This window comes from Aedes aegypti, chromosome 2, assembly GCF_002204515.2.
Source record: "Aedes aegypti strain LVP_AGWG chromosome 2, AaegL5.0 Primary Assembly, whole genome shotgun sequence".
NCBI lineage: Eukaryota > Metazoa > Arthropoda > Insecta > Diptera > Culicidae > Aedes > Aedes aegypti.
Genome location: NC_035108.1, coordinates 39075845 through 39101751, shown reverse-complemented (window position 1 = coordinate 39101751; position 25907 = coordinate 39075845). Strand labels below are relative to the sequence as shown.

The following is a 25907-nucleotide window of genomic DNA, read 5'->3' as shown; positions in this document are numbered from 1 at the left end:
GTGCGTCTTTTGGCCATCTCAATCGCACCCGTCGTCGTCCTCGGAAAACATACGGCGGCGGAACCTTTCGGTTTCTGCTCTTCTCGGAAGCTCTCGGGTTCGTATCCCTTTTTGGACGTGTTCACTGGTGAAGGAGAAGGCTCGCCGTCAACTTAAATGTAGCAAATAAGTCGCAGGCCGCTGTTTATTTGACGAGCTGTTTGTGGCAAATATTGATACCCACATTAAATTTGTGACGGAGAGACGAGCGCTTTTTCACCGCTCAATCGATCACCATTCGACGTTTCGCTGTTTTAATGAATTTGATTGATTTGCCTATTGAGGGGGTGCATCACTTTTCTCACGTTGAAGATGAGTCTAACAACAGGTCTAAAAATCGCTTGGAGCGTGACTGCTAACAGGAGCAAATCGTACTTCAGTTCAAGTTGGAAGCAATTAGCATCTATTTAGAGAAAAGCTTAGCAGCTCATTCGGACGTGTCACATAGACAATTACTGTTCAATGGTCCGGGCTCCAATTACTTGGCACCTTCACCACCCCTGCCGCTTTCATCAATATGTATGAGTCTCAGTGGGTAAACGATGCAGCAATATATATGCATTCCACTGGCAGTTAAGAAAAACCAGCGATTTGCCATGTAACCACTTATTTTCCTGATGGTTGATGGATGGAGGTGGCATACATAAGTAATTATCTGGCCAAATGGACACTGATTTATCGATTTTTTTAACAGTAGGGCTGATGATATGGTGTATGATGATGATGATCATGATGATAGATTTCTGTTAAACAGATTACAGATATGTTTTGATCATATTGATAATAATGCATATACATAAAATTACTATCGCCCAATGTGATAACGATATTTTGACACACGTTTATAATAAGAAGCACGTGACTGAGTAAAATTCACTAACAATCTAGCAAAAGTTAATTTCACTCAATATTTGTACATAACTTAATCATCTACACTCTTACATCTTCCAGCTTTGGCTCCTGCACTGCGCAACCATTTTCGGAAAATTGTAGCTTGGGTGATATCTATCTATCTATCTATGGATCCAAAATGGGATAATTTTCCTTTTCCACCAAGCAAATCGTTTTCGGCTCTCACTAACTGCTCTCTGCGATAATCATGACCCGCTGCACATCATGAGAGTCTGTTTATCGTCTACTACTATTACATCTTCCAGCTTATGCTTAAGGGTTTTCTTATCGCTCTCTCTTTTAGTCTATCCTTCGCTGCTGCTGTTAAACAAGCTATGCCCAGGAAAGTCAAGGAAATCTCCATTACGAAAAGAAACCTGGACCGACTCTAACCACTCGGCTAAGGAAGGCTCCATTGATGTACGGTCCTATTAATAAGCTAAAAATCCCTCACAAGATAGCACTGATTGATAATTAAATGTCACTTTTAACCTCTTTATAAGCATACTAAATTGCAGATCATTTATAGTTTTAACATGCTAGCAGATCCATGCTAATAGATTTAAACGAAATTATTTCTAAGCTTAAAGGCAGAATAGTTACAACAGTCGCAAATTTCCAAAAATGTTCGAATAGTTGAATATGTTAAAGGATAGGCACGTCTATTCATTTGAGATACAGAAAGTTGCACATCAGGCTCTATCCCCGTTGGAACTTAACGCCTTTTTTCTATCTTTATTACCGCAATTTTTAACCCTGGGCTAGTTCATCTGGGGACCAAAGGCTTTACTTCCCTTCCAAAGGAAGTCGTCACTATAACTTTTACGTCATAAGTCACTATCTCGGGGATGGGAATCCCAGGTCGTCGGCGTAAGCGGCGTGTGTTTTAACCACTACACCAGATCCGTCCCTTCTATTCTTCTTTCTTGTTTTTTTTTTGTTTGTGGGACATAGGTATCATTTACAAAGGATTAATTTTTGTGTAAATAATTTAAAATAATTTAAATCTATATTTTTAGTTTTTCAGAAAAAAAAACTTTTATGTTTTTTGGAATAGTGGAGTTTCATCTTACTTTGTTTTGTGGTTTAAAAGGCAAAAATTATTCAATCCTAGTTTGATTTGTGACATTCAAACATCCATATCTCCGAATAGTAAACAAACTTGCATTTTAGTTTTTTCGTATTCTCCAGGCACAATTCTACACAATTCACTCTGATCCCATTCGTTTTTTACTTTTAGAACGTTTAATTTCCGGATTTACAAAACTACTTAAATCAAATTTTCTACTTTTGAAACTTAACCACTACCTTCGCCGTTGTTGTCTTATGTGAAGAGACAAAAAGACTTAACCCGTATAGGCCTGAGTGAACGCAAAAATACTAAAACCCTTACCACTCAGCGAGTACTTAACGGATTCAAATAATTTTTTGTCAGTATACTGGCCCACATATCTAGTTTCTAGAAATGGCCGGAGGAACCCGGGAGTACATTTGTAGCCGGAGTTATTGCGGTGGGTCACTGGGTCAAGTCGGGTAGAAAAACGCGATTTTTGGGACATGCCAAGTTATCTTTATTTATTTCCAATGGCATTCATTTTATTTTTGCATTATTCATTAAGATCTGATATTCAACATTACAAATGAATAGTTTTGCACCGTTAAGAGTGTACCGGATGCGGCCATTCGGGCTTAATGCCCTGAAGAACCGGCTCTAGATTTGTTGGGTATAAAACCGTTTCAAATCTCTAACACTATAGGTCGAACATAATAGTTCACTAAAATGCGTTCACATAATCTTGACACAGATGTTAAGATACAAATTTTGCACTTTATCATAAATTTAAGGCATCCCGAGGACCCGAAAATGGTCATTTGTAGGATCAATCAAATGCAGTTGACATAATTATTCAATTTAATCGATTATCGGAAGGCTTACGCTGATGCAGTGTTGCATTTGAACGCGTTCAGTTTGCGTTCCAGTTCAAACTTTTGAACGAGGGATCAAGTAGGCTTGAACATTGAGCAGTTCAAAAATTTGAACCCATGCGAGCTGAAAATTGAACGCGGAATGAATACTGTCGTCATGGCAGACACACGACTTATTTCAATGTTGCAAAGTTTTGCAAAGATGTTTGGAAACATTTAAGGTGCCATATATTTGTAACGATTGGAATTCAGTATGTTATGATGTAGTGTTTTTCGTGTTTTCAACATCATTGTGCATTTTGAAGTGAACGGGGCGTTCTTGAGCAGGTGCAGAATCTTGCACGAGAGTTCAATGCTTACTAAGTTCTCGTGCAAAATTAGAACGCGTTCAGTTCACTTTTGGCTCGCGTTCAGTTCAAAATGCATCACTGCGCTGATGCGTTTTTCTTAAAACTTCCTGATATAGTGGCCACATTATATCCGATTCTTGAAATTATCTGTGACTTGAAATTTACCTACCTCCAGGGGTACAGAAGCACAAAACCCTTGTCACCAGACCTGACCCAGTGATCCACCGCAATAACTCCGACCACATGAACATTCCCGAGTTTCTTTGACCACTTTTGGAAACTAGATATGTGTACGAGTATACTGACAAAAAATAATTGAAATCCGTTAATTATTCGTTGAGTGGTTGGAGTTTTAGTAATTTTTCTTTCACTCAGGCCTATACGGGTTAACCACGCATCAACACAAAACACTGCTTGAGTCTTCTTGTCACTGGTATAAAAACGGCGTAAGTGATTAAATAAAACGGTGTATCACACTTTGTCATAATTTTTTTGTGGTAAATGATACAAACTCTCTAATTTTTCATCGTGAGCTGATGGCATGCAAAATTTAAGCGATTACACACCGAAACAATATTCAAAAGGGGATTCTTCTTCATTACCCTTTTAAAAGATTTAAAAAAGTGGTAGAGATATATACAGCCATTTCATGAAAAACCGATCTAGGGAGTCACCGAATTCCGTGAAAATTTGCTATTTTGTTCCTTATCCGAAATAAGGATACACGTGCTTTTGGATTTTTTTTATTAAGTTGACCATTCCCATAATAGGGTGACCAGAAAAATCGCGATTTTGCAATTTTTTTTCAATTATAACTTTTGAACCGCTTGACCGATTTTCAATTTTCTTGGAAGGAATGAAAGCTAAAAATTTTGACTTATCAAGAAAAATATAAAATTACACAATTTTTTTTTACATGAAAAATAAATGAAAAAAAAATCCGTTTTTTTCGTGTTTTGAAGGCCTCGGGATCAAAGAAGCTATTGCTGTTCTCATTTTTTCTTGAAAGTTCAGAAAATTTTACGTTTATTGTCAAATTTTCAGTAATGTATATTTTTTAGTTTTTGAGATATATATTTTTGAAAAAAAAAATCAGTCATTTTCAGTGCCACACTCCAGATCTAAGCGCAATATTTTTGTTAGGGTAGGTGAACCAGTTATGGACATATCTTGATGTTTAAACATTCAAAAAGATTAAAAATGTAAAAGTTACCGAATTTCACGTAAGGTACAGTGGGGGAAGTGTATCAGTGGGGTAAGTGGATCATTCGTCAATATTAAGCATAAATACTTGAATATGTTGAATGTTTTCGCACCATTGCTTCCTTTTAGGTTATATTCTTACGCCCACACTAATACTATTGCAAAAATGGCAATACATGTACACTTACACAAGTAAAATTGTTAGCTGCAAATATTGATTAATTTGAAAATTGTTTTCCATCAACCAAAATTCCATTGTATTTCTGTCTAAAATCGAATACTATTATTTTTTCGACAAATGGTGAGGAATTCAGTTCTAATTGAATGAATCACAATGAAAAATATGTGATTTTTATAAATAAATACAGATTTATTGTAGATGTTACACTTACCCTTACTTTTTAATGGGGTGGGGTAAGTGGATCAAGTATTTTTATCATTTATTGGCAGACTGCTTACGAGAATTTTAATAAGTTTCCATACCCGCAAATGTTGTTTTCCTTAATTTTTTTTCCATTCCCAGCTTAAATTTGTCAAATTGACCATAAAAAAATTGAATTAATCCACCTAAAAGTTTTTTTAACCTCTCTGGTATATAAACTAATAAAAAAGAATAATAATTTCAAAACTCACATGAAACTTTTCGTGGTTTATCTAAGCTGAGTTGTAAAAGAGCAAAATATACTAATTTTCCAATTTAACGCATAGTACCATACCTTATTTGACTATATACATTGTTCTAGACAGATGATACAAATATATTCTTGAATAGAATAGAAGAATTTCGGTTCGTTATTCAAAAGTAAATGTAACTAATATTTTCAAACTACACGAGTGTTTTTCGAAAACATCGTTAGGAATAATCCTACAAAACTTCTGTATAACTATTGTGTATAAATGGATGCATTTTCTCCAAATTATTTTAGTTACAATGTTTTTTTCTTATAATTAGTGTGAACCAATCCATACTTATTTTTCATTATATTTTGATTAAATAAAGATACTTTCTAATTTCAAAGTATTAAAATGTAACATTACATTAGCTCTAGTAACAAGAACGAGAGTAATATCATTCTTATTATACATAATTACACCACATTTGTTTTGAGAACAGATTTTTTTATTGGTGATCCACTTACCCCACCATGGTGGGGCAAGTGGATCATTTGGCGCAAATTTTTAAGTCCCTCATACTCAATACATAACAATCAGAAAAATCGAAATACATGTCGATTTGAAGTATATTAGTCCATCATTTGTTATCCACAGAAAAAAGTTTGAATTACATTATTCACGTAAGCCGTACATAACAATGAAGGTGACTATTGATTTTTCTGTATCCACTTACCCCACGGTACCTTATGGCCAAATATGGAATCACTATGGCACTGGTACACTTTCCCTATTTAAAAAAAATCATAACTTTTGAATAGCTCAACCGATTTCCAATCTTTTTATGGAATGAAAGCTTAAGATTTCAACTTTTCAATAAAATATAAACTATGAACAAAAAATTTCAACATGAAAATATACAAAAATTTCTAGTTTTATAGGAAGTTTTTTTTTTTCGGAGTTTTATATTTTTTCTGAAAAGTTGAAATCTTAAGCTTTCTTTCTAAAAAAAGGAGATCAGTTGAGCTGTTCAAAAGTTATGATTTGTTTTTAAATAACAAATCTAATGAGCTGAGACCTACAATGTGTGCCGATAAAAATGACTGATTTTATTTACTTTCAAAAAATATATCTCAAAAATTAAAAACCGCTTGACAGTAAACGTAAAATTTTCTGAACTTTCAAGGATAAATGAGAACAGCAATAGCCCCTTTGGCCCGAGGCCTTCAAAACACGATAAGAAACGGACATAATTAAATTTGTTTTACCAAATTAAGATGAAAGTGTTGTCTAACACAGAACACCTAGATATAAGAAATTAATGTAATATTTGGAATGATACTAATAAAAATATTTAAAAAATACGGAAATTTTTGATTTTATTTTTCATGTAAAAAAAACAATGTTTGTAAAATTTTATATTTTCTTGAAAGTCAAAATGTTTGGCTTTCATTTCGTCCAAGAAAATTGAAATTCGGTCAAGCGGTTCAAAAGTTATGATTTCTTAAAAAATAAAATTTTGCAAAGTCGCGATTTTTCTTGTCACCCTATTTCGGATATCATAAAATCCAAAAAAAAACTTGTATCCTTCTTTCGGATAAGGAACAAAATAGCAAACTTCCACGGGATTCGGTGACCCACTAGATCAGTTTTGCATGGAATGGCTGTTTTTACTCTACAAATCACTCGATATCCAATTTATATAAAATTTCTAGAGTAATGTGTGTGTGAGCATTGAAAAAAAAATTGGAGAAAAATTCTAAAGGTATTTTTTAAATAATTTCGGCTTAAATTGACTTCGAAAAAATAGACTTAATTCCTGTCTAACTGATAAATTTGTTATGCTTCTCTGCACCAATGTCATCGGAATGCATGTGGATAGAGGCACTACGTGAATAGCCACACTAATTCGTGTCCAAAAATTTGAGAACTATTCAAACTGAATTATTTTTCTTACAAAATTATGGAAAAATGGAACAACAAAAGATAAGAGATTGCTTATAAACTTTTCTCTAGAGGAAAATGAGTACAGGATATTTGACACAGGATGTTCAATAAATAAACTGAACTTCTCAAAAAAATTCCATCAGAATCATCTTTAAAAAATTTCCTTAAAATCTACGAGAATTCCTTTCTTGACTTCTGGATCCCCCGAAATTCTACCAGAAAAAAAAAGAATTGCACAAGAACTAATCCTAAAGATATTTTTAAGTTAGATCCTTGCAAATATCCTAATAAATCTCTGTTCCCTCCATTGTCATTTTGCTAAATATTACTCCACTCATGCGAAGGCATGAAACATTTCTGAGACACTTTTTGTTGATACAGTCGACTCTCCACATCTCGATGTTCTACATCTCGATATCTCTCCCTATGTCGATGATTTTTTCGGTCCCTTCACCCTGCATACATTTTCACTCTCCATATCTCGATATCCTCCTTATCTCGATATCTCCCTATCTCGATGTGATTTTCGTTCCCAATTTTCTCTCCGTATGTCGATATGCCCATTATCAAAGGTTACTAGACTAGATTTTAGAGATTCAAAACAATTTGCGAAGACGAAATGACATCTGTTTGTTGTTGATTTTCCTGGCAACGGAGTGATTTTCAATCTAGTATTCGTTAAAAATTTGTTCTATGTCTCAATCTCTCCCTATCTCGATGGTCCCTTCGATATCGAGATGTGGAGAGGCGACTGTAATTCTTTTATAATCCGGGAATACTGGAAGCATAATTTCCAAAAAAAAAAAAACATTGAAGAAGTTCTGGTGCAATATATGATGTTCTATGGAAATACCCCTGAAAGATTTCCGATGAACTTAACGAAATTATTTGTAATAAAATGTATAGAAAATTAATATCAAAGAATTCACAGAGGTGTTTCTAGTAGAACTTGAACATATTCTGGAATCAATTTGTGGATAAAAAGTTGACCTAGTAGACCTAGTTCCAAGAGATTTTTAGCAAAAGTTCTGGAGCCACCTTTACCCCTTATTCAAATTCTTTAAGTATAATCGACAACTTTGTTCTGTTAGAAATTAGTCCAATAAGTTTTGGAATTTCTTAATAGTTGTGTAATTGATTTTAAGCAATAAGATTCATGTAAAATTTCTGAAAAAAGCAAAACCAGGCTTAGCCACATCGGACATTATAAGTGCACGGGTAGAAATCAGAATCCAAAAACAAGATTATGACTCATGATATCATGATTCCAGCGTGTTTTCGTCTTATGAAAATACACCATGATTTGGACTCATGATATCATGAGTCAGATTGCCGTAACGCAACACACGCGTTAGGTTTTTGTAGCTGATTGCTCGGAATCATGATTCAAATGCCAAAAATGCTGAGTCGCGCATCCGTTTATGATCGAGAAAAATAAAAAAAAAAGTTAAAAATAGCACACACAAAGAATCGATCCAAGAACCTTCCGATTGTGAGTCACGTACTCTACCACACAACCGCTTCGTCATCTTGAATTGTGAGTGATCGATACGAATGTGATGAAGCAAAGTGCGCCGCTTAGTGTTTTCACACTGGATGTTACGCTTATGAGGAATCATGATTATGACTCCAGGAACCATGATTTGTGATCCTGATATCATGACCTAACCAATTTATGAATTTCATGATTTGTAAATCATGGTGTGGGGATCAGATTTTTATCCGTGTGTATGGAACTGTCTTAAGTAAATTATTATAAGGGAAATCATCATTGCCGAACACCTCGAGCAGGACATCCTCATTGAAAACGTGGGAAATCGTAATGCAGTGATTATGATGCTTTATGGTAAAACCTTCAAGACACATTGTTTACATTATTCAAAACAATCCAATTTTTTGCACCGAATTTATAGGATTTTGACGGTTTTATGTACCATATTACCATGACATTGACGTTTCACTGAAAATTTATTTCATGCTCACTTTGATGAAAATTGTTAATTTGCTGTTTCCAACGCCGTTCACATCGTAACGGATTTTTCCTTAGCAACGCTAGTTACAAAAATCATCGCTAGAAAAATGGCTGCTTTCGACGATTTGTCCCTAAGGCTAAGTAGTCCGTCATTCGTTTTGGCAACAATGATTACTTTTCAGCTTGCATTTCAAAGTGATAAAATTCAGCCTTGATAGTTTATATTGACTTGAAAAAATATCAGTGTACGCGCTAACATGCATAAAGTATGCTGATACGTTTTCAGCTGTGTCAGTGCATAACCAACTGATTTTCTTTGATTAGAAATCGTGAGATGAATTAGCAACAATCATCAACGACGCGTACAAATTTCAATGACGGCCTACTTCGCCCTAAACCTTCTTTGTAAAAACGAAAACACTTTAAGAAATCTTTTACACATAGGTATTACCCCTAAAATTGTGGTAGCCATGAATAAAATGAGATTTCCACCTCAACGGACACGCTTAAGATAAAATCCATTCGTGGCTCTACAAATTACATTCTGACGTACGATTTTGAAAGTGCTTATGCGACAAATTATATCTCTCATAGTTACAGATCCCGTAAGGAAAGTTTGTATGAAAATAGTGAATGATTTTTCAATGAAGGTAATTAAGAGGATTTTGCTGCACCAGAAAAAATTGACATGTTTAAGACCGCACGGGACGTCATCATAATCACCCTATCCATTTGAAGAAGCAAACCCCAAGAACCACTCTATATATCGATGCGAAAAATGTATCAATGTGTTTCTATATATGTAGTGCACAACCCAATACATTTTCAGCTTTATCGATTCACTAAAACTCGAGATTTGCTTACACAAAGTTTTGATGATAATTGTTAGAGTGAGACAAAAGATAGGGAAAATAACACGATCTCCCGTGTCACCTTAAATCCTACAAGAAAACTGAACTAATGAATCACCAGTAAGTGAAGTTATTCTGAATCTTCCGAGAGGAGAACGTTCCTGATGTCTAGAATAATTTAGAAATTGTTTCGAGATCTTTTCGAATACTACACAGAGGTCTATTTCTTATTTGTTAGAGATAAACTAATACACAGTCATCTCTCCCTTACTCGATATTGAAGGGACCATCGAGTTAGGGAGGTATCGAGTTACAGAACACAAAACCAGTGCAACTGCGATCTAAGGGTTAGCCATGAAAACCAACTTTTACTATGGTTCTCTAACTCGATATCGAGATACGGAATATCGAGTAAGGGAAAGTTAACTGTAATAGTTCTGATTAATTCGAATCTCGCCAAAGGTATACTTCCAAATATTGCAAAAATGCGAGCATCTGATAACAAAAAGATAGACCCTTCCTGATTTAGCGAGATTTTTTTTTTAAGGAATACCTATGTAAGATTTAAAAAGCAGTATTCTTTCGACTCGCCTAACGTTATTCTATGCAATTTTACAAGAATTCAATGACAAATCAGTTGATTGCAAATTCTACAAGGAGTTTTGTACGTAATTGAAATATGCACACCGAAGAAATGAATCTAAAGTATAAAATCGAATACTATTTGTATGAAGTTGGCTGTGGAATTTCCTTCATGCATGGGACTGTTATGCAAATATGGGCAGCAAGGTGGTTGTGCAAATTTGGCTACCGATATTCTATCAGAGAATCTCGTGTCTTACGAGAAAGATTCATCTGAACTTCTCGAAAGGGATTAAGATGATTCTTTTTTAAATTCATGGGATACAGTAACAAATTTGTGGATTCATACTGCATTAATCGATACTCAATGATCCTAACAAACATTTTAGTGGAACAATAGTTGAATTAATCATTCTGAAGCAAATTTCAGCTGAATGAAATGTGGTTCAGATACTAATGTTACTTGGAGAGTACTCTTCGTCTATAAGCATTCATTTATTTAGCCTCACTAGACAAAGATCACCTGAATGGAATTCGATTAAATAACTTCAAATAAACTTCATAAAGCGTCACAAGCTCATCATCTAGGCCACTTCAACATTAAACATTAATATGTTTTTATACGAATTATGTGATATAAGCCTGTTGTTAGTGTTTTGCTCTCGGTTTAACACTTTTTAGAGAATCACGATTTAATAGGTCATGAACCAGAACAATTATTCCTAGATCTAGATAAACCCTTTTCATGATTTCATGAACATTCAGTTGTAACCTTGACAGCTGTTGGTGGTTCGAATCCGACATCAGGTTCACTAAATCTGTCGCTTTCGTACTGGTCAAATCAACTCATTCGCATTGCTCGCAGGCTTTCCGTTAATTGCCACCCAGAATGGCATGAAATCTTAAATTTAACCATCTTTAACTTCCTCTTCTGCTTCTCTTAGTCGTCGTCAGTTTTTTCTTCACCTCGCAACCAATCAAATCTTCTGCTGTCGTTTTGCTGACATTAAAAGTAATTATTTCGCGCAAACTGCTTGTTTATTCCTTTCCTATCGAATACGTGATTACCGCCCAATTTCTATCCCGCAAGCGTGTTGTTATATGTGTGTATAGCATAGTAAGCAAACAAACAAATAAACAACAACAACAACAACAGCAGCAATAAAAGCAGCAATAGCACCTCGGCCAAGACTATTGAGTACGTGTGAATGAAGCAAACAAATCTGATAATGTCAAAAATTCCTACAGCAGCAGCAGCAGCAGCTGTAACCAGAATAAGCTGAATCGATCAACCAAGACCACCTCAACAGCAGGTAGTAGTCGATATAGCGAACCGCGATCCGCGTAGTCCATACAGACATTTGCGTGTTCGGTTTCCGCATCTGTGAACTGCCCGATCGCCCGTTCGATTAATCAATGTGGAGCTGTTTGTTTGTGAGAGACATTTTCCAGTGCCGCGAAATCAGTGCCAAAACAGTGCCCCAAAGACGTGAAATGTAGTTTTTCAACTATCACCAGCGATGCAGACCCGGGGAAGAAACTATACCGGAGCCAATTTAAAAATGTGTCCAGCCTCAAACCAAAGTTTGGTGGCCAAATGAAAACAGACCAATGTCAAAATCCAGTTTCTCACAGTCGTACCCCAATCAAGTTTGAGAAATTAATAAGAAACAAAAAAAAAAACCTGCCCCCACGACAGGCCTTCGGGACGCCGAGGACGATTTTGTATTTAGTGTGGCGAATGGTGTGCATTCCATTTGCGTGTGCGAAAACCGTTTCTTGAAGAGAGAGAAATCGCCGAACACGGCGAGCTTCGAGATTCGATTAGTAGAGAGTGGTGTCAACACGTGGAAGCCGGTTTCCGTAGCGCGCGAGATCAGCCTACCTTAGGCAGTAATGAGTTGCGGTTTTAGTGTGAACCGATCGTAAAAAAAAAACAAGATCGTTCGGCTTCAAACTGGATCCATTAAGTGACAGCAGTGGCAAGCGACAGTCGTCCAGTCCCGCCGCAGCCGAGATGAGCATCTCGCAAGGTTACCCGGTCAATCCGGAACGATCCGGGTACCCGTCTTCGCGGTATTTCGGCCATGGGGCTCCCCAAGTTGGTCCCCCATCGGCTTACCGGGACAACTATCCCCAGCATCACCATCGAGCGGATCAGGCGGCGATGAACTACGAATCGGATATGAGTAACCCGGGTTACAATCCGTCCACGATGAGTTCTTACCAGGAGATGGGAGCGCCGTACGGATACTCCCCGGCACCGTACGAAGCTGCCGATGGGCGATTCAATTTTCCGGCGTATCATCCGGGTATGGGTGGGCCCATGGGAGGAGGCTTGCCGAGGGGCCATCCGGATTCTGCGATGCTTGGTCGAGTCGGGTACGGACCCCCCTTGCCGTGGTACGGAGCGTCACCGAGGCCGTATCCGATCCCACCGGAGCACATGTACAACATGTATCACTACGGAAGGTAATTGTTACATTATGATGTTGGTTTAGTACGTTCATTTCCATATGTTCTTCGGTAAACATACCAAACAATTCAAAATCTAGGCATTAGGGTTGAATTTAGTACGCAAACATTATTCATTTAGTATTGAATAATATCAATGATCTAATAGTGGCACATTCTTTACCATGTACCCATTTATCCATCTGATTTGGCTCAAGTAATCTCTACAGAAGCAGTTGGTTGCATTTACGGAGATATCAGTAATTTCGACTGCTTTAATGGGGCTTCAACTTCTTTAACACCAAAATCCTATAAAGTGCGAAATAATCAACTTTTGAATCTGCTGATAAATGTTTATAATTTGACATCTTTTGTATACCATTTTAAACCATTTTTTTTTCTTCTTGATATCATTTGAACCCAGCTTTCTTCTCTCATCAATCAAACGTCTGTCTGGGAATTCATCAGAAATATAGATTAATTCTAACTGGCATTTGCTAAGAATTTTCAACTGAGCCCACTGAGGATCTCTTCTGGAATAAATCGCATTCAAAGCTAAAATTTTGGTTAAAACTTTAAAAAAATATATTGAATATCACCATGAATATAGCAAAGATTTCCATAGGAGTTTGATATGTTTATTGATTCTTTTTTTTTGGAGATTATTAAGTTATGGATGGTTAATCTATAATGACTTGGAATTGTTCATAGCTTATACCAGAGTAAGTTTTCTAAACATTTCGCCAATAATTCTCCAACATACTTGTAATACTTGTAATGAACCTTGGAAGTGATCAGTTGGAAGCCTAAAAAGCAACTAAGAAAACCTAATCTGGAGTCGAAACAAAATAGATTTTTTGTTGACACATATATTGAGATGTTCTGTAATCCAATACGCATGGTTATCAAATTAATAAACTCATTACGTGTGATGAGAATGGATAAATTATGAGCGAAATTATGAAAAAATGCACGTGCTCGGTTGGGATTCGAACCTTGGACTTTTGTATGCCAGACGAGCGCTTAAACAACTGGCTAGCTAACGGCTTGTATGAACGCTTTACCAACTGGCTCGGTAGCTAAGTTAGTAAATCGCTCGTCTAGCAAACAAGAGCCCTAGATTCGAATCCCAGCCGAGCGCGTTGATGTTTTTCACAATTTCACTTTACAAGGCGTAATGAGTTAATTAATTTAAGTTTTTTTTATACCATTTTCTTGCTAGATCAATCAAACCGGTTGGATTACAAAACGTCCAAAGACAAAACGTCGAACCCCAAAACGTCGAATGCCAAAACGTCGAAAAGTAAAAAATGTAGGAAACGATTTTTTTTTGAAAGAATGATTCTTTTTGTTGGAAGATAAAATAAACATAGTAGGCGTTCAGACCGAACGTCAATCGTAGTAGCCTAGATTTAAATTTGAATAAAATTATTCTCTTCTGTTTCTACCACTGCCAAGAGTAGTTCGTTTTACTGCCTACTCCAATAGGTTATTGGCCCAAGTATTTTTTCAAAAGAAGATTCTCGAAGCAGAAAATGTCTCTCGGCGGAGCTGGCGACAACCAAGCGGAACGGATTCCGCAAATCCAGCAGCAGTTTCAAAACCACTCAAGCCTTCCTCCCATCGAGCGGTTGTGCGGTCGTGAAAACTGGCCCACGTGGAAGTTTGCGGTGGAAACTTATCTCGAGCTGGAGGAGCTGTGGGAAACAGTGAAGCCGATTCCCAACGCGGATGGAACGCTGCCGGCGATCGACGAGAGGAAGTGTAGAAGAGCACGTGCGAAAATTATTCTCCTTCTGGATCCCATCAACTACGTGCACGTGAAGGACGCGAAAACGGCTCGTGAGGTTTGGGCGAAGCTTGAAGCAGCATTTGAGGACACCGGCTTGACGCGCCGGGTGGCGTTGCTCAGGAAGCTCATCACCACATCGCTTTCGTCGTGCGGTAACGTGGAAACGTACGTAACGGAAATCATTTCCACCGCTCACCACCTCCGCGGCGTGGGGTTCGAAATTTCCGAAGAGTGGATCGGATCACTTTTGCTTGCTGGTCTTCCGGAGGAGTACAAGCCGATGATCATGGCGCTGGAAAATTCTGGCATTCCTATTACCGGCGACAGCATCAAGACGAAGCTGCTCCAGGAAGTCCAAATCCCATCGGACAAAATGGCGTTTGTTGGAAGAAAATCGTTTCCTTCGAAAACGAAGCAAAGCGTACCCGAGAACCGGTCAGCTGCGCAGCCCAAAGGTCCGAAGTGCAAGCGTTGCCATAGGTACGGGCACATTGCTAGGGAATGCCAGGTGAGAAGCGAGGCGAGGAAGGGATCAGCATTCAGCACGATGCTAACAGCAAATAGTTGCCATAGCAACGACGATTGGGTGTTCGATTCTGGCGCATCGGACCACTTCACCATGAATAGCCGCCTATTGGTGAATGCGCGACCGGCTAGTGGCGTAGTCATGGCAGCCGATAAAGGTGTGATGGAAATTGCTGCGACCGGGACAGTCAAACTTTTTCCAAAGTGTTGCCCAGAAAATCCACCGATAGATGTGAACAACGTAAAGTTCATTCCAACGATTTCCAGTAATCTTCTCTCGGTGAGTCAAATCGTGCGACGAGGTCATGAGGTGCGGTTTTGCGATAATGGCGTGAAGGTGATCGATTCGGATGGTGACGTCATTGCAACCGGTACCCACGATGTGTCGAATGGACAATTCCGTTTCGACGAGTCTGATGAACAGAAGGTTCTATCACTCGCAGCTTCGCCAGTCAACTTGGACGTCTGGCATAGGAGAATGGGTCACCTCAACGTACGCAGCCTGAAGCTTCTCAAGAACGGCCTTGCTACCGGGGTCGAATTTCAGGAAACAGCGATCAACAACTGTTCGGTATGTGCCATGGGTAAGCAAACTCGTCTCCCATTTCCAAGCAGTGGTCATCGTGCATCCGGCGTGTTGGAGCTTGTCCATACGGACATTTGCGGACCAATGGAAGAAACCTCGTTAGGTGGAAGCCGGTACTACGTATCGTTTGTGGACGATTGGACGCGGCGCATATTCGTCTACTTCCTGGAGACGAAATCCGAAGCTGAGGTGCTGAACGCATTCGATCAGTTTCGCGCTCTAGCGGAGAAGCAAACTGGCTCCAAATTGAAAGCCATCAGGAGCGATAACGGTAAGGAATACTGTAATAAATCGTTTCAGAAACGCTTTGCCGAAGCCGGCATCATCCACCAAAAGTCCACCGAATACACACCGGAGCAAAACGGGTTGGCCGAGCGTGTCAATCGAACCGTTGTCGAGCGTGCAAGATGCATGCTCTACGAGGCGAAACTACCGAAGTCTTTCTGGGCGGAAGCGGTAGCAGCTGCAACGTATGTGATCAATCGGTCCCCCACAAAAGGTCACAATTTAACACCAGAGGAGGCATGGACCGGTCGGAAACCCGATCTTTCCCATGTGCGAGTTTTTGGTGCGAAGACGATGGTCCACATTCCCAAGCAAAAGCGGAAGAAGTGGGATGCGAAATCGACGGAGTGCATCCTGGTGGGTTTTGACGAGCTGACCAAAGCCTACCGGCTGTATGACCCGGTGAAGAAGGATGTAATCAGGAGCCGTGACGTAGTTTTCCTGACCGAGCTGCCTCAATCCGAGGTGAAGGCTAAACCAGCTTCTACAAAGAGCAAGCCAACGCGAGTGCGGACGTTCGTAAATTTGGACTTCGATGACAGTCCGATTGAACCGATTCCGCGAGATGAACCAGCCCGGCCTACACGTGAAGAAGAATCATCCGATGAAGGTGCGTCAGGATCCGACGAAGATTTTTATTCGCAAGCTGAAACCAGCGGCGGCGAATACTCAGAAGGTGCTGAGGGTGACGTGACAATTACGGCGCTCCCACCGCGACAATCTTCAAATCCACCGGAGTCACAGGTGTTGAGGCGCAGCGGTCGGGAGCGCGCAATTCCAGGCAAGTACAATGATTTTGTATTTCCGAAAAAAGGCTTTCCGTTTTCCCCTTCTACAGAGCAGCCTGACCAACCCGGTCAGAGTAATCGGCAACAAGGATTGAAGGCGAGTAAACGTTCGGCGAGCAAGTCGGGCGATCCCCAAACGCGAGCGGAGGCCTTGCGAAACGACGACGCGTCGCAGTGGCAATCCGCCATGGACGAAGAGTTTCGAGCGCTGATCGACAATGACACGTGGGAGTTGGTACAGCTTCCAGCCGACAAGAAGGCCATCGGCTGCAAATGGCTCTTCAAATCTAAGCAGGACGAGAAGGGCAACGTGATCCGTCACAAAGCAAGAATCGTCGCTCAAGGGTTTTCGCAGCGGTACGGGTCCGACTACGACGAGGTCTTCGCGCCGGTGGCAAAGCAAACGACATTCCGGACGTTGTTGACTGTTGCCAGCCGGAGAGGTTCCATCGTAAGGCACGTCGACGTAAAAACGGCGTACTTGAACGGTGTACTCGAAGAAACCGTCTACATGCGTCAACCAGAGGGGTACCATGTCGGCGATGAAAGGACGGTCTGCCGATTGAGGAGGAGTCTGTACGGCCTAAAGCAGTCAGCGCGCGTATGGAATCGCAAAGTGGATGCGGTTTTCAAATCCATGGGGTTCAAGCCGACCGAATCGGATCCTTGTTTGTACGTGCGACGTATGAATGGTTCGGTTGCGTATATCCTGATATACGTAGATGACATGGTCATCGTCACGCAAACGACGAAGGAGTTCCAATCTATTCTGAAGTCGCTTCAGGAACAGTTTTCCGTGGCTGACCTTGGAGACATCAGCCATTTTCTTGGCATGCAAGTCGAGAGAAGCGAAACAGGGTACATGCTCAACCAGGAAATGTACATCCGCAAGTTGGCCGAACGGTTCGGCATGCAGCAAGCGAAACCGTCGAAGATACCACTCGATCCGAGCTACCTACAGCAGAAGGAGGAGATGGATCAGCTGCCGAACAACCATGACTACATGAGCTTGATTGGAGGTCTCCTGTATGTAGCTGTGCACACGCGGCCAGACGTATCCGTGAGCGTGTCGATTCTGGCGCAAAAATCCAGCTGCCCGAATTCGCAAGATTGGGCAGAAGCGAAGCGAATTCTTCGGTATTTGTATACCACAAGCAATCATAAGCTGCAGCTTGGTGCTTCCAGTGCTGGGTTGAAAATGTTCGTCGATGCAGACTGGGCCGGCGACGCTCGCGACCGAAAATCGAATTCCGGCATGATTTTGATGTTCGGTGGAGGACCAATTTCGTGGTGCTCACGAAAGCAAACGTGCGTTGCTTTGAGTTCGACCGAAGCGGAGTTCGTGGCGCTCGCTGAAGGGTGTCAGGAGCTGATATGGACCAAGCAACTGCTGAAGGAGATCAGTGAAGCAACCGACGTTCCGATCCCCGTTTTCGAGGACAACCAAAGTTGCATCAAGCTGGTGGAAAGCGATCGTATCGAACGGCGCAGCAAACATATCGATACCAAGTTCTTCTTTGTTCGAAACCTGCAAGAGAGAGGAGAGATTAGATTGCAGTACTGTCCGACGGAATCAATGCTGGCCGATATGATGACGAAACCACTCCAACGGGTTCGTCTGGAGAGATTACGAGTAGCTGTGGGAATCCGTCCGGATCTGCCCGAGGAGGAGTGTTGGAAGATAAAATAAACATAGTAGGCGTTCAGACCGAACGTCAATCGTAGTAGCCTAGATTTAAATTTGAATAAAATTATTCTCTTCTGTTTCTACCACTGCCAAGAGTAGTTCGTTTTACTGCCTACTCCAATACTTTTCCGAAAGAATAAATTATTCATTATGTGCCAAACCTTATTCATAGCATATTTAATCAACACCGATGTGAAAAAATTATATCTGACAAACAATGTTAAAAAAGTTGTCGCTTTCGACGTTTTGTCCCTTTCGACGTTTTGGCATTCGAGGTTTTGGCTTTTGACGTTTTGTCTTTCGACATTTTGTCCCTTAACCAATCAAACGATATGCAGGCTCTGGAAAATTTAACCATTAATTGTCACACGACCCATAATTTCACCCATTTATCCGCCTGCATTCATACAAAATTGGTCACTAGCTGGTGGTGACCAATCGATTAAGTTTTCAGCTCAAACGGATGTTTGGTTCTCCAGATTTGTGCTTTTGAAAATTTGAAGTTTGGCTTCGAATCATCTTCACCTTAAAGACTGCATTACCAGAAAATATGAAAGTTTTTACAAATTTTATGCAGACCATAAATCACCCGAAAGGCTCGATACTGTTGTAGTCTGTGAGAGTTTTTGCTCTTTAACGCTCTCGCGCCGCATACCAAACGAGATAATGAATGTTTACAAGGATAACAAGGATGTTTATGAGGACCATGAATAGTAAGTATGATGAGCTCACAAAGAAAATCACTAAGAATCTCATAGGATTCCTATTAGCATTCTGATCAGAAATCTAGGAAGGCTGACAGCATACCCCTTTATAATTATGTCACCAAATCCATTGTAGATTTTAAAAGAAATCTTATTCAGTGTCTTTCGAATATTTTGTTGGAATTATTTCAATCATCCGCCAGGGATTCACAAAATCTCGTATAAAATCCACCATGTCTCTTATATAAAATGTCCTAGAAAACTCATCGAAAATCCCCCCATGATCTAATCGGCGTGGCTACAAGAATTTAGTTCTATCAAAAAAGGGTTGCGTAAAAAATTACTTTCAACTTAGGATATTTTTATGAAATGTCTTAGATCTTAGGCGAAAATATGACCTTTTTTTTTCTCAAGAAGTCGTTTTGTAGAGAAAAGTTTTTCTCGAGGCAATTTTTCACAAGAAGTGATATATTAAGAACTACTGGGACAGCTCAATGATTCACTTTGGCAAAGAAAGTTTTTATCCTCTGAATTACATGTAACTCAGTCATGAAATACGACGACATGCAACAAGTATAGTGGTTTATCCAGTATCTAATAAACAACTACCTTGGAGCATTTTTTTTATTACATTTACTGAAGTTGTACTTCATGATACTTCAATACTCCAAGAGGTCGTATTCTCGCCATCTCATACATTCTGTCGGTAGAGATTTACTCACGCTATGTTCCAAAAAGAAAAAAATAATTGAACGTCTTGCTTTTAATGGCTTGTATGTTTTGAAACATTTTATATTAATTTGACATAGTGTACTAATTAAAAACCAAGTGAACCACGTATCGTATAAGAATGTGCATCCACATATCGTGCGTCAGAAATCAGAATCGCACAAGATGCTATATTAAGGTGATTATAGAACGAAGCCACTCCTTAAATTTTCAAGAGCACAAGACTTGAGAACCAAACAGCGCTCCGCGTTGAAAATCTATCCTATTGGTCACCACCAGCAGGCAAGTAATTTGATTGGTTTTCAACGCGAACTGTTGTCAGATTCTCTCCTCTTGTGCAATTGAAAATTCAAAGTTTGGCTTCGTTTTATAATCACCAATTCGATATCAATCCAGAAAGCATCGTATGAAATCGCAATAACTTAACCAAATTTGCCAAATTGTAACCTTTGGTGGTACAGTGGTAAGGTATCCAATTCCTAATCCTGAGGTCCCTCGTTCGAGACTCGCTGGAAACTTTTTTTTTATTTTCATCCAAATTTTGTGACATCGTATAAAGTCTGAAAACGTCGTGCCATGTACGCATATAGCCTCCACTTTGGTAGGTATATAGCCTTTTCATGCATTCTATACGATTGAATTGATTCATATAGAATGATGTATAACAAAAGTTATACAAACCAAAATGTTGACTGGGAACTCTTTGAGCAAGATGTCCAACGTTAGAGGCTCATAGTAAACTTCTTAGGAACTTATCCCCAAAACCAGGCTTCTTCCTTGTTATTGGCTTATCCTCTTTCTCTCCCTTTTAATGATCAACTACAACAGCGAAGTGATTTTCACAACAAACAAACTTGAGCGTACGTTCGCAGCAGTGTCTGCATACACTAAGGTTTTTTTACACGGTCCCCCGTGCCGTGCAAAAAAATTCCGTGCAAAAAAAAACCGTGCTAATTCTGGAATTTGTGTTAAAATAAACCGTGGTAATTCTAGAATCCGTGGAAAAAGTACCGTGTTAATTCTGAAATCCGTGTGAATAGGAAAAAAAGCCGTGTTAAACCGAAATCCGTGTAAATAAGTAAAAAAAAACGTGTTATTTCCGAATTTTGTGCAAAAAAGTACCGTGTTAATTCCGAAAGGCGTGTAAAAAAAAGCCGTGTAAAAATAAAGCGTGCAAAAAAAACCGTGTAAAAAAAGACTTTAGTGTATTTCAATTTACAGTCAACAACGCTGACCCTTAGTGATCCTACTTTAATTTTTTCTTTGTGTGAATATTTTTTTCTCACAATACTTGCATGGATCTGATAGAGCGTCCATTCAGTTTTTCAATTACTTTTTCTACACTGATTCTCATCCACCTACTGATATTTGGTGGCAGAAATTCAATTCCGCCTGTGAAAAAAAACATTTTCATCAAAATACCCCACAAAAACATCCGCAAATTGTAAAAGTTGTACTTTTTTTCAAAGACATCCATGATCAATCAACTGGAGGCATTACATTGCTGTTTTTACACCAGTCATGTAAAATTCAATCGTAATTTTTAATATTCCATTCAGTGCCTCTAGATGACATTGAATATTGAAATGACACCAACAGTGGGTGAAACTGAATGTGTGCGTGTGTTGCACCCACTCTCTTTCTCGTCGCATTCGCTCTTATAGTCAGATTGGCTTCGTGCTAGCGGAGTTTGTTTTTGTTCGTTTTCGCACTGATCGGGAATCATTCGGCTGAATTTTTACGACACTGATGACAAGTTTACACGTTTATGTTTGCTTACTTTCATTCTCATGGTTGCAAAGAGTTTGTTTTGACAACGTCAGTGCTCTAAAGAGAAAGAGATTTTTGTTCCACTTTTTAAGTTCGGGAAGAGCATTTCCCGACAGCTCTTAGTTGCCTTTTTGCAGCTCTTTACCCAGAAGGACAAAGAGGAAAGCGAAATAATGCTCTTACGTTGACGAAGCAACACCCCAAAAGCAATGATGAGGTGTTTGCTGAGCTTCACTATAAGCGAGAGCTGTCAAATTCGCGACTACGAAGCAAAAAGAGATTCCACAAAGCACTCGCACCAACGGAAAACCTCGTAAGGAACTGTCATGCGTGAAAAAAAAGCAAAATATATCTCTCTTCTCGTTTTTTTTTTCACAGAAAACCGAATAAAACATCAGCAGCTTCGTAGTCGCGAATTGAATATGCACATTTGGCTAGAGCCATTGTTCCTCTCAACTCTCTCAGCTACGGATTATTCAATGAACATCAAATGCTGATACATAATTGTTCTCAGCGTACGAATTTGCTGCATCTCTCAGATCAAGATGAGTAAAATAAAGCCCGCCCAAAACTCCATCGTTGCTTGAGTACCAAAATGGCCTCTGATCTGGCACCTCACTTCCCCCTTTATTTTCCGCTCCCCTCCCTAACTTCTCACAAGGCTTCCGAGCGCGATTACAGAAAAATGATTTTTTGAAGTTGCTAACCTTATCCTCTCTACGGTTTCTTAACTGAAAGCATCCCATAATATGTATTTCACAATTTGTTAGTTTTTGAAGGCACATACACTCCCGTGCATAAGTTTGGGTTCACCCCCTCAAAAACATACAAAAGTGTTCTGTCCATATCTCTGTGATTACACGTCCAATTCAAACTCTTTAAGCCGCATTCGAAAGGCAAAGAGTTATTCTTACTTCGTATGTATTTTTCCAAAAACATTCTTTGAACTTTGTATACTAAATATGTACTCAAAAGTGTGACATTTTTCAAAAAAAAAAAAACACACTGAAAAAACATTACTAATTTCCTCAGTATTGGATTGACCAAAATTTTAAAACAAAGTGTCTTTAGAATCGTAATCTTAAATTCTTTGAAGAGCACTAATGAAATGTTTGCGGAAAAATCTGAAAAGTATTCAAAATCAATGAAACAGTCAGTCAAGTCATCGTGCAAAAGTTTGGGTTCACCCCTCAGTATGGTGTATCGTGCAAAAGTTTGGGCAGTCCCGGACAAAGTCGAAAAATTGAGGAATCATGGTCCGATCAAGATGGTGTATGTATGGTGTGAGAAGAAATGGAAGCTTATGTAGGGAGTAATGTTTGCGTAGAATAATTTATCATTGACTTAAAATTTTAGCCTAATTAGTAATTAGATGTGGCAAAATAGATTGGATCACGCAAGCATGATCGAATATAATTAAAGTTTGAAAGTATGAATGTATTTTGTTCCATATTTATACTAAATGTGGACAAACTACAATCTTGGTTAAGCACCTCCTGTCCCCCAGTTTCAGACAATTTGATTGGTTAAATGATATCTTTGTCATTGTTTTAGTTTCTTAAAATATATTCATTTTTCATGGATTCCGTCGGTCATGGTATCAAACATACAATAAAAATAAGAAGATTGAACATTCAGAACAACATTTTTCATCATATATAAAAGAGGTTTTTGATGGACATCTAGCAAACTCAAATTGTTATCTAAATGTTCTAACTGCATTAAATTGGCTATGAAATACTATTCATGGAATTAAAAATTCAATGATGAATAAATTTACAGAGATTGAGCCTTATCCACATTGTGTACGCAACCTTAATTTAGTAAATATGGTATTTTGGTGCTTGAACCAAAAACGTGTTCCGCAGTGTAATTGGTCTCATCATCATACCATGACCCCACAGTTATGGATCAAATAGTGTGGAGTTCAACCTATAAAATTCAATAAATCAACATGGAAAACGTAAAATTGTAATTAAAAAGCACGAATTGAATCGTTTCAAATTGGAACTTCGGTAAGTAAACTATTTTGAGTGTAATATTTACTCTGGATTTCATAAAAATTGAAATCGTATCGGTTTCTGAACCCATATTATGGATCAATTTTCATATTATGGATCAAATTTTGACATATTACGGATCAGTGCTCAAAATCAATAGATTTTCAACTCAATGCATCTGTATTGCATGACTTGGCGAAAGATATCAATATGGGACGCATTACTGCGAAAATGGCAGTGTTAGAGCTGGAAACAAGGGTAAAATGCCCATTTTTTTGTGATACTGTATTGTAGTAACTGAGACATGAACTGTTTTCGCTCCACACCAAGTTTTTCAACCATTTTTGTCTGCTAAAAATGAAATTTACAAACCTTGATGTATTACGAGTTTTATCCTTAATTCTATTGTCTGAAAATGTGGAATCCAATGCTTAAAATGGCAGAAATCTACATTCTTTGGAAGTGATCCATAACCGTGGTAAATAATCATTTCCTGGCTCTTATTATGGATCACTAGTTAGAAGTACTAATATTCGGTATTAAGAATCAACAATCAAGAAAAATGTTTTCCAAAGATGAATTCATACTAAATCGAAGCGAACGAGCATGTTTTATGCTATAAAATTTGAGCTTCACCACCTGTGGGAGCTTATGAATGCTGACGGCACTTCTTACAGAAAACGACCATATAATGATAGCTGTGTGGTGCCATTTGTCAAAAACACCGTTATTTGGCGGTTGAATGTTGTGCTTAGCATTACAAATGGTAGAAGACAAATAGTATGACATGGGAAAAATATGTTTTACGTCAACGTTTATGTTTTGAGTGAGTTATCCGATGTTGAACGCCAAAGTGATCCGTAACTGTGTGGGCATGGTATAACCTAACAGAAGAAGGTTGATTAGGTTAACCTTATTCTGTGAGAGTTATATAAGGATATCCAAATGTTGGGATTATTTTGACTTTTCAACACACCAGCTTGACTCGGCGATCCTCGTCATATTTTTCAATTAACATGTATCAAAAAGTGCCGCGATACGACAAAAACTCCAGTATGCTCAGCTGTTCAAAACTCTGTAATTTGTAACCGAGCCTCAATCACCGATTGACGTAGTCAAATCTTCCGCCGCTTTGGTTTTGTCTTACCTGTGTGCCTATTTTGGGTGTACCGCCGCGGCACTGCTCCATAATATGGCCATAAGGCCATAAATTAAACAAAAATTTAATCACCACTAGCATCTGGCTGTTTAAAACTTTTCTACCGTGTAGCAATCAATCTAATTGTTAGCGTGGAGATGTGCGCGGGAAACCGAATTAAACTGGATGATGCATAGTAAACCTGGACAAGTCCAACTAACCTGTTACTCCGGAGTGACTTGCAAGCGTGACGTGATCCATGCAAATTTAAACATTTTTGATCCAACTACTGGTCCCGCAACAACAATGTTGCGCCTTCGATAACCGCGCCTTCACTCTCATAGGGGATATGTACCAGTACTCGTCACTGCGACACAAAAAAGGCAAGACACGTAACGTATTCATAAAATCACTTTAAAGTGATAAGGCAATGTTTTTGGATACCTCAAAATTTGATGAGAATGAAATAGAAAAACTATATTCCTTGAAACTGTTGCTTCTTTGAACCTTATTTCGTGCCGTTGTTTTTGAATACGCCACTCTCCATAAGGTCAAGTCAATGAGAGATGATGCTGTTCGGGACGGCCCGCCCGAGAGGCGAGCTTTGTTTGTAGTTGACAGCCGTACACCCACCCTGGTTTCCTTAGAGTGACGAATACTGGTACACATACCATATTCCTAACGACAGAACACTCGTATCCCTTTCCCACTTGCCACAACCTCACGCAAACGAGGTTCAGTTGGTGCAACTGCCCAACCGCATTTTTATTATTGAAATGGTGGTATTTTGCGCGACCCTGAATGGCTATTTTTGCCATCGATCCACTTTCCCATATAACCTACACCTTCTATAGAGAGAAAGCAAACACCTGCCGCTGCATTTCTCCTTCGGACCAATGGCTTGGCTTGACTGCAGCAACATTGACAGGTTCCGAAATGATGATTCTTCTGACACGAGCAAACGTCAAGAAACGTGTTCGTCTTCGGCGTGATCATCTCCCCATATTGCTTCCTCGTTCTCACGCGTGCACTTTTCTCTCGAAACACAATCAAATCATCATTATCGGGAGACATTA

At 39.0% G+C, this 25907-nt stretch overlaps 1 protein-coding gene across 3 annotated transcripts in view; it reads left to right on the top strand.

Annotated features, from left to right (window-relative positions):
• LOC5579996 (aryl hydrocarbon receptor nuclear translocator-like protein 1) overlaps nucleotides 1–25907 on the top strand; it is a 333517-nt gene that overhangs the window by 189662 nt on the left and 117948 nt on the right. The window contains exon 2 of one of the 3 annotated variants that reach the window (XM_021840596.1): nucleotides 11622–12845. The exons of the other annotated variants lie outside the window; for them this stretch is intronic. Within the exon in view, the coding sequence (XP_021696288.1) occupies nucleotides 12391–12845 (455 nt within the window). The 5' untranslated portion in view covers nucleotides 11622–12390. The remainder of the gene's footprint in view (nucleotides 1–11621; nucleotides 12846–25907) is intronic. 3 annotated transcript variants of the gene reach the window in all.